Source organism: Lissotriton vulgaris, chromosome 8 (genome assembly GCF_964263255.1).
Source record: "Lissotriton vulgaris chromosome 8, aLisVul1.2, whole genome shotgun sequence".
NCBI classification, from domain to species: domain Eukaryota; kingdom Metazoa; phylum Chordata; class Amphibia; order Caudata; family Salamandridae; genus Lissotriton; species Lissotriton vulgaris.
Genome location: NC_141696.1, coordinates 34,644,064 through 34,654,185, shown reverse-complemented (window position 1 = coordinate 34,654,185; position 10,122 = coordinate 34,644,064). Strand labels below are relative to the sequence as shown.

At 48.6% G+C, this 10,122-nt stretch overlaps 1 protein-coding gene across 1 annotated transcript in view; it reads left to right on the top strand.

Annotated features, from left to right (window-relative positions):
• The first annotated feature begins 4,135 nt into the window (after positions 1 to 4,135).
• LOC147693320 (extracellular calcium-sensing receptor-like) overlaps positions 4,136 to 10,122 on the top strand; it is a 116,876-nt gene continuing 110,889 nt past the window's right edge. Inside the window, exon 1 of the mRNA XM_086935927.1 lies at positions 4,136 to 4,840. Within this exon, the coding sequence (XP_086792053.1) occupies positions 4,136 to 4,840 (705 nt within the window). The remainder of the gene's footprint in view (positions 4,841 to 10,122) is intronic.

Genomic DNA, 10,122 nt, shown 5'->3' with positions numbered 1-10,122 from the left:
CTACTCTGCGAAGAAACTGGAACAAAATCACCATCGACCAGATCTCCTCATCGCTTCTTCAAAACCCCCCTACCCACTCTTCGAACCCCAACCAAGCAGCCATTAACTTCGCTCAATGGCTAACCAACAGCGCCGACGGCCTAGCACCCCTGAAAAAACGTCAAATCCAACTAGGCAGCAAAAACGCCCCCTGGTTCAACGATGATCTTAAGAAATCCAAGAAACTCTGTCGCTCCCTTGAGAAGACATGGAAAAAAGACCCAAACACCAGCACCAGGGACGCGTTCAAAAACGCCATCCACATACACCACCAACTGATCCGAACCGCCAAGAAAGCCGCTTTCAAAGACCGACTTGATAACAACGCCCACAACAGCAAGGAATTATTCAACATTGTCAAAGAGTTTACCAACCCCACTGCCAACTCCAACAACATCACTCCCTCTCAAGCCCTTTGCGACTCCCTAGCTTCGTTCTTCCACGACAAAATAGCAGACATCCACAACAGCTTTGACAACCATCCTAGAGACCAACCCACCCTACCTTCTGCCGTACCCCCACCCCCCTTTGAACATCCTTAATGACTGGAACCCAATTTCCACTGAGGACACCATCCGCCTGATGAACTCCATCCACTCAGGATCCCCCACAGACCCATGCCCTCACCACATCTTCAACAAAACTGACTCCGTCATCGCACCCCACCTTCGAGATGTCATCAACTGCTCCCTTAACTCCGCCACCTTCCCGGAAAGCTGGAAACACGCCGAACTCAGCGCCCTTCTGAAAAAACCCACAGCTGACCCCACCGAACTCAAAAACTACTGCCCCATCTCGCTCCTTCCATTCCCGGCCAAAGTCATCGAGAAAGCTGTCAACAACCAGCTCGCCGCCTTCCTCGAAACCAACAAATCCCTAGACTCCTCACAGTCTGGCTTCCGAGCCAAACACAGCACTGAGACCGCCCTCATCGCAGCAACAGACGACATCCGAACTCTACTGGACAACGGAGACACAGTCGCCCTCATCCTCCTCGACCTCTCCGCAGCCTTCGACACAGTCTGTCATAGCACCCTGTTACAACGCCTCAGTAACATAGGAATCCAAGGAAAAGCACTGGAATGGATCACCTCGTTCCTTGCCGGAAGAACCCAGAGAGTCCGCCTCCCACCATTCAAGTCAGAGGCCACTGAAGTCATCTGCGGCGTGCCACAAGGTTCTTCACTCAGCCCCACCCTCTTCAACGTATACATGAGCCCCCTCGCGGCCATTGCACGCCAACACAACCTCAACATCATCTCCTACGCTGATGACACTCAACTGATCCTCTCACTCACCAAAGACCCTAACACCGCCAAAGCAAACTTACATAAAGGAATGAGAGAAGTAGCCGAGTGGATGAAACTCAGCCGTCTGAAACTGAATTCCGACAAAACAGAAGTCCTTATCCTAGGTACCTCCCCCTCCGCCTGGGACGACTCGTGGTGGCCAGAGTCCCTTGGAAAAGCACCCATCCCGACGGACCACGCACGGAACCTGGGCGTCATTCTGGACTCCTCACTCTCGATGACCAGACAGGTCAACGCCGTTTCTTCATCTTGCTTCAACATCCTTCGCATGCTCAAAAAAACATTTCGCTGGATCCCCACCGAAACTAGAAAAACGGTCACCCACGCACTGGTTACAAGCCGCTTGGACTACGGAAACACCCTATACGCCGGTACCACCGCAAAACTTCAGAAAAAACTCCAACGCATCCAGAACGCATCAGCCAGACTCATACTAGAAATTCCGCATAAAGACCACATTTCTGGTCACCTGAAAAACCTCCACTGGCTCCCCGTCAATAAGAGGATAACATTCCGCCTCCTAACCCACGCACACAAAGCACTTTACGAACTTGGACCCGAATGCCTCAACACACGACTTTCCTTCTACACCCCCTCCCGCCAGCTACGCTCCTCCCACCAAGCCCTTGCTGCTGTACCTCGCATCAACAAAACCACCATGGGAGGGAGATCCTTCTCCTACCTGGCAGCCAAAACCTGGAACTCACTTCCCACTCACCTTCGCCTCACTCAGAACCACCTAGCATTCAGAAAGCAACTTAAAACCTGGATATTCGACAAGTAATTCCCCACCCGTCTCCAAGCGCCTTGAGACCCTCTGGGTATGTAGCGCGCTATATAAATCATTTGAATTGAATTGAATTGAATGGTCCGGCCAGGGTGAGCTTGTGACATGGTTGTACTTGACTCTGTTGCTGGCCCTGAAGATGGAATCAAGTGTGTGTCCTGCGATGTGTGTGGGTTGGTGACCAATTAAGTGAGGATGATGTTGTTCATGCTTTCAAGGAGGTTTGCAGTGTTGGTATCGTCGGAGTCATCAACGTGAAAGTTGAGGTCTCTGAGGAAGATGTAGTGTTTGGATACAATGGCAAGTGGTGGATGAATTCAGGGATAACGGCGTAGAAGCCGAGGCGAGGTCCTGGTGGTCTGTAGGGGAGGGTGCTTCTGATAGTGGTTTTTCCATCAGTTTGGAGTTGGAAGTTGAGGTGTTCCATGACTGCAGTGGCGTAGTCTGCGGTGGTGGTGCAATGGATGGTTTCCTTGTGGATGATGGCAATTCCCCCTCTGTGTTTGTTAATGCGGTCTCGGTGTGCTATCTTGCAGCTGTCAGGCATTTCTGAGGCGATATCAGGTGCAGATGCAGGGTTGAATCAGATCTCGGTGAGGAAGATGACATCGGGGTGAGGGTGGTGATGGTGTCCCAAATTTTGGTGACATGCTTCCAGAGAGATCATGCATTGAGCATGAGGCAGTGGAGTTGTTCTGAGGAAGTTGTGGTCTGGGTGGTGGTGGTTGCTATGCATGCAGGTGCTCCGGTGATGCAGGAGAAGAGACAATGCCAGCAGGTGAACAATCCTACTGTAGCTCAAGGTGAGGTGCAACAGCAGGTCCAAGGCTTGGAGCAAGGTAGTGCTGTGGCAGGAGAGTCAGTGTTCTTTTTTTACTGGGTGTAGTCCAGGCACAGACGGGCGCAGACATACTTGTCTTTAGAACGCCTTTGGCACACCGGCGGTGCAGCCACACTGCAGCCTCCATTAAGCAGGTCCAGGGAGGAGGGACGGGCACTGGGAGGTGATGGGTGGGGCTGGTGAGAGGCGGGATAATAACAGGAGGAACCATTTACAGAAATGCACTAAGGAAACACAAAACAATTGAAACATTGCTAGCAAGGCTACAGCGGACTATGAGCGGCCTAATCAAATACAAACAAATACCATAGTAAATATAATACAATGGTAACAAATACAGTTGAGCAAAAAATACAACAATAAGGTTATGAGGGCACAGAGAATAAGTACTATGCAACGGGGAAAACAGTAGATTTAATGCTTAACAGTAATATGTGAAAAAAATTAAATGGAGTGGTACCAAGCCAAAACAAAATATTTAGATGGCATGGGGCCATCAAGATGGCCACAGCATCAAGGGGAGGCTGGCTTGAGCACTCTATCGCCTATTATTAGAAGATAGGCTTTTTGCACCAACAACCATGGGTAGTTGCATTGGAAAGCCAATGTACCACCCATGGAATGCACCCTTGAAGCAGAATAATGCACTGCTATGTGTTATTTTCAGGCAAAAACAATGTTTGGTCTGGAAAGTAAGTACGACCAAAATCCTTTTGCCCACATTTGCGTCACTTGTTTGATGCAAACCCAGTGCAAAAGGTTTCTGAATCTGGCCCATAGAACCACAGTCAGTGTGGAACCTATAGGACTGGATATGTGCCAGGCTTTTAGTGCAACCCTTCTCACCAGGGTAAATAAGTGATGTTCATTTAGTGTAGAAGCCAACCACTGACAATTTAACATGCTCACCAGTAACCCATTTTGGTCATTCTTAAGATGCCTGTGCTGAAACATGAAGAATTGTTACAACTTGGTTTCCATTTTCATGCATATTGTGCATTGCCTTGTCTCCCTTGTTAGATCAGTCATGCAGCTCAGCTCCCTTCCCTCAGTGACAAGCTTCAGTTCCCTTCGTTCCTGCGCACTGTGCGGAGCTTCACATTCCAGAACAAGGCCCTTGTGAGTCTGATTGGCCACTTTCGATGGACATGGGTGGGAATGATCATTTCTAATGATGAGCTGGGTTTGCAGGGTGGCCAAGGCATTAAGGAACACATTGAGGACAATGGTGGTTGTGTGGCTTTCATGGAACAAATTAACCTCAGATTCTCCAAGGATAAGATCTTACAAATAGCTCAAATGATCCAGGAACACTCAGTGAAGGTGATCATTGTTCACAGTACTGAGGTCCATGTCACTGCATTACTGCAAACCCTTTATGAACAAAACAGCACCAGCAAAGTCTGGATATTCACTGTAGCATTTATCATAACCCCTGGACTGCTCCCGAATCATGCCTGGAAAATACTCAACGGATCCCTAGGAATCGCTCCATACACAGATCACTTGCTGGAATTTGAGAGGTTTTTGTATCAGCTTCACCCTTCTAGATACCCTCATGACATATTTATAAAACAATTCTGGGAAGAAGTGTTCCACTGTAAATTTGCAATAGTTAATGGGACTGAAAGAGAAGAACAAGAAGGACCTCAAAGCCTACTGAAACCTTGCTCCAGGGAAGAGTCTTTAGGTAAACTTGCCAGCTCATTGTTTGAACTGAATGATCTAAGCTACACTTACCAGAGCTACACAGCAGTATATGCAATGGCTCATGCTTTACATAATCTGATATCCTGCACACCAGGAGAAGGACCTTTCTCCAGCGGCTCATGCGGTGACTCCAAAGACATCCATCCATGGCAGGTAAGAGGAAATACTAATATATGTAACTTTGTAATGTATTATTAAGGCACTATTTCACATAGAAACATGACCAGGTAACTACCAAGCAACTCCCTACATATTGCTAGTTTCAGGTTTAGATAGTCACCATTTATGTCTTGGTTCAGCTACTTAGACATAACTTGGTATCATTTTAGATGGACCCAATGGGGTTCCTAGTTGATGTTTTTAAAGATAACATTAGTGTTAGACTAGACATCCTTTGGCGTATTTTCCCTGTCTTTTTACTTTCTGACCTCCTTGTTTTGACTCTGTTTTTGCTGGTTTAGTGTCTCTGCGCACTTTCTCACTGCTGATCAGTGTTAAAGTGCAAGTCCCTAGTAAAGTGCACTGAGAGTGCCAGGGCCTGTAAATCCAATGCTACTAGTGGGCTCGCAGCACAGGTTGTGCCACCCACAGAAGTAGCCGATAAAAAGGTATCTCAGACCTGCCACTGCAGAGTCTGTGCGCAGTTTGTAACTGCCATGTCGACCTGGCAAGTGAATCCACTTGCAAGGCCCTAGCCTTCTCTTTTCAAAGATGTTAGTCACCCCTAAGGCCCAAGGTACCTCTGTGGGCAGGGTGCAGTGTATGTGAAAGGTAGGACATGCCCTGATTTGTGTGGCATGTCCTGATAGTGAATTACTGCCAATTTCGTTTATTGCAAGACTAGACTACTTGTTCTCATAGGACAGAATGGGGAGTTTGTTTATAACATCTTATAAACATAACTGGCCCTGGGAACTAGGTAGATAAATCAAATCTAGTATGCCTGAACTCAGAATCTAAAGATGTGTCTTTTAGTAAAGTGATTTTTACATTTTGTGTTTGAAAATACCACTATTAGAAAGTAGGCATTCTCTTGCTCAGCCATCCAGTAGGCCTCTTCTGGATGTGTGGATTGACAGTCTGGGTTCTGGACGACAGGGGCTGGGGAGGGGAAGTGGCTCCAGATAGTCTTGGTGGGTCAGTAAAGGGCTAAAAAGACCTGGGCTGCATTTAGAGTAGGGGGGGGAGATATCCGTACACCTGAATTGGCCTGGTCTGCCTCTGACAATGCCGTCTCCACCTCCTGCCAGGAAGCCACAACAGAGAGGGCAGAACTGGTTCTGTCTGGGCACTGGGCACTGGGATGAAAAAGTGGGGCCAAAACACCTGAACTTTAGAACTCTTTAGGACCAAGAAGACTGCCAAGAAGAAGAGCTGGAGAAACTGTAAGGAGGAACTACCACTTTACTGAGTAATTTGCCGTGTTAGCCTGCAGTGGCTGCTTCTGTCTTGGGCAGTGAAGGGTCTGGACTGAACTTTCTGCAATCTACTTTTGAGAGTTTCTCCAAGGGCTCGAGGTAGAGCTTGCCCCCTGTTCAAGAAGTCTCAGGATCAGCAAAGACTTCAAGTTCATCTGCCCTCAGCACTGGGGACTGTGTTTTTTGTGCTGCAAAAGAACGAAAAGCAACCCGTTGGCTTCTACGATGCTGCTGCAGATTGCGTGTCCTGAATTCACTGTAGAGGGCACCGCCACACCACAACCCTGGTCTCACTGATGACGCCTGCTGATGCCGCTGCTTGCACCATGTCCAGTTGGCACTGCATTCCGCATTGCCTCACTTCACAACAGTGCTTTGGTATCCCCGAGGATGCCGCTCCACGCCAAAATCGACACCGCTGCTTGCACCGTGGTTCGAATGCACTGCTTGTAAAGTTACACGATACACCGCCCTCATCCTGCACCGCAGCCTTGCCCTCCCGACACTAGCGCCATCGACTCCAGTTCATCAGCCGAAGACACTGATTCAGCAAAGGCGATGCTACTGCTTGTACATGACCTGCCAGCACTGCAACCAGCACCGCATCACTTCGCACTGCGACCCTGGTCCCACTGACAACGCCATCTGATGCCGCCATCGAACCGATGCTCGCACCGCGGCATGAGGGCATTGCACGCCGCACCACTACGCTTCGTACCGCAGCACCCGATGCCCACCAACGCCAGTGCTCCTGACTTCAACCACTAGGAGTACGCTCAGCAATCCGTGTGACTTCAAGTGCACGACAACTCCTGCACCGACCTCCGGAACCGACACCTGTGGAAGCCGTGCTTTCCGAAGGTCAACGAGAAGTCGCTGACACCCTGCATTTCTAAATGTACTTTTTTGTGGGTCTTACTGACACCGTAGCTGGCCTGCAATGCAGCGGTCAGCCAGAACTGTTTGGATTTGATTGCTCACAACGCCGTGATAGCCTCAGACGGAGCTATCGACTTCAGGGAACTGTATTTCAAGGTTATTGTGATAACTGAAGATTTCTAAGTACCATATGGTTGATTTTTATCGTTTTTAGGTCTCGGAGGCGTTATCCGCGCGAAGCGCGGTCTCGCCAGAGACCTATAGTCAGCGAGTCTTCTTTCCAGGAGAGGAGACAGGAGCTGGCTGCACACTCGGAATTGAGCGGGCCACGCGCACGCGAACGCGCTCGCTGTGGCCAGCTCCTGTCTCCTCTCCTGGTAGCTGTACCACACAGCCACACCTCCCCCTGCACGCATGCGCACACACAGAGACACACACACAGGAGCGCACATACACATACAGAGACACCCCCCCCGCCGTCGCACGCACACACACACAAGCGCACTGCCCCCCGACGCCGCCGACGCCCCCAACTAAGTCCCAGTTACCGCCAATCCGATGTTCTGTAGCCTCCCCGGGGCTCTCTCTCGGGCATGGGAGCCCCGCGTCACCGTGAATTATGTCCGCCCTCCAGCACGCGGAACATCCAAGGCCGGGGCCAATGGACTCGGAGAACGAGGCTGACGTCACAGCAGCCCTCCCTCGCCCCCTCCTCTGACGCCGGACGACGCAGACTGCGGCTGCACGCTGAGGGGAGCCGCCATTAGAGCAGCTCTTTTGATTTCTGATTCACACTGCAGCCGGGCATTTACAACGGGTGGAAAAAATGTGTAACAAAATCCTTGCGAGAGAGGCTGAGTGGGAGTATGTGCATTAAAGGATGTGTGTGCAAGTAAAAGCGATCCCCCAGGCCTGCTAGCCTATCGTGCTGCATTTGTCATCCCTGCCAGGGCGACATTCCCCCACCTCCCCACCCCAAGCTTCTGCAAACGGAAGAGAGTGGGGAAGCTTCTACCTGCAGTCTGCTGGAAGCCCCTTGGTTTTTTATTCACTAGTGGTGGGTGTTTTTCCTTTTTTCCTCCATCATCCGGGAATGTGAGTTATCTTTTCAATGGACGGTGAGGCAGCCGTGCCCCAGTTCCTGGCTGTCTGTGGAACGTGTGTTACTTGTGTTCTGTAAAAGTTGCCGCGAGGAGCTGCGCTGAGGCAGTGCATGCAGAGCAGCTGTGAACTTGAACTTGGCAGTGATTAACTTTTCCTTCGCCTTGACGCCGGTGGATGCAGCGTTTCCGCATTCCTAGGTAGGTGTCTGGCTTTTGTGCAGTTTGAAGAGCTTCTCTGCAGCAGTTTTCATTCGTTTCCTGTGTTTCTGTTGGCTCCTGTGAAGTTAGAATATCGTTGGAGTTGGGTGCTTTTGACTTTCTTAGCGGCTAGGCGGTGTTTTAATTCGGGAAAGGAATTGCGTGTTGTTTATTTTAATTCGTTTTTATTTGTATAGCCCCATAGTCTTTTCATGTTTGGTACGGTTTAAACATGCTGTAGTCGCAGGCAGCTGTTACTTCTTGTTGTTCTCAAACAAACTTTCGCACCGACGAAATGTCTGTAAAGTGAAATAGTTTCTCTAATTGATGTAGCCGTTTGGATGGCATCGCGGCGCAAGGCGCAGGTGAATTCAAATCAAAACATGTAAATGACTCACTCGAAAAACATTTAGGGTACTTTGTATTTAAATGATTTATTGATGTGATTTTTTTCGGATAACTGTAAGGTGCAATACAGCATTTTAAAGATGTTTACATAATCATAAATGCATGTATTACGAACAGCAAATGCTGTGTGTTGAAATTCAAGTTCCGCTAACAAAGGTGTGCTATATGCTTTAACAAGTACCGCGCTACAGGAAAAGCAAACACAGCATGTGAAAAGAACTTTACTTTTCAGGAGCACGTGAACAATAGCAAAGTGCTGATATCGAATTAGACATGCCTGTTGTTTGTCAATTGAGTGGAAGTGAGAATTTGTTGTGAACACTGTTTTAAGTTGTGGTGTTGTGTCTCACTGAGCAGCGCCACACATCACGCATTTGGCATGTGCCCGTTTCACAAAATATCAGGACATTTCGTCCAGAAGAGTGAGGAAACTAGAACAAAGCGATGGATGTCTTGCATACATGCCTGTATGCATATACAGTCTGAGACAGCAGTTTGAATGCGTGTTTCTACATCTAAATGAAAACCCTTAATTGTTCAACACATCCTATGTTATTAAGTCATTGAGGTACTTTGAGTGATAATATAGATATCAAAGGGCCAGTTGCATGCCAAGTTTTGAGGACAACAACAGACTTTGTATTGTTTTCTATTGATATTCAACGCATGCAAATATAATTTATGTGCATATCCTGAAATACACCAGGCCCTCCTAGACCTACGTTGGATTCCCTTATGTTATGGGATTAGTACTGGATGGAACGGCAGGAAAAGGGTTCACATTAAGTGCTGTTCGTCATTCATAGCATTGTGCCTATAGTGTTTTATGCATTTATTTAAGTGATGCTTTTTGTAAAGCACCTATAGCTCCTGAGCCTTTTTCAGACCACTTAAATGACTTGGGAAATGAATATGCTCAGTCGGTGTTTCCAATGTAGTGCCTTTCCAGAGAGTCTTCAAAATGAGGTTAGTGTGCATGCTGTACCTTAATTCCACTGGGTGTCATATCCTCCGCCTCCTTTTTTTTTACCTGTCGCCTGCCCGAGATCAGGCAGCAGGCACACCGAACCGGCACCTCCTCACCACTTCTTGTCAGCCAATAGCAACCCCCATGCCCAGCATACACAGAGAACTACACTGCTATGGCACAGCACTACCAACTGCCTGCCTTCCTGCCCCTACACTGTTACCCCGCGGTGCAGCCACAGGACAGTGGCTACATTGCCTGTGTCTGCCCCGAAACACGTTGTTCCTGCCATGGAGGTTTCCCACAGCTGGGTGCAGTTAATAAGTACAGTGACCCAAAGATATGTGGCATCGGAGAATGAGAACGGACGTGGTACAGGTAGGCTTTTTTTAATTTATTTATTAGTTTTCACTTTTATATAGCGCAAACTTTACCCGCAGGTATCAGAGCGCCTTAAATCAG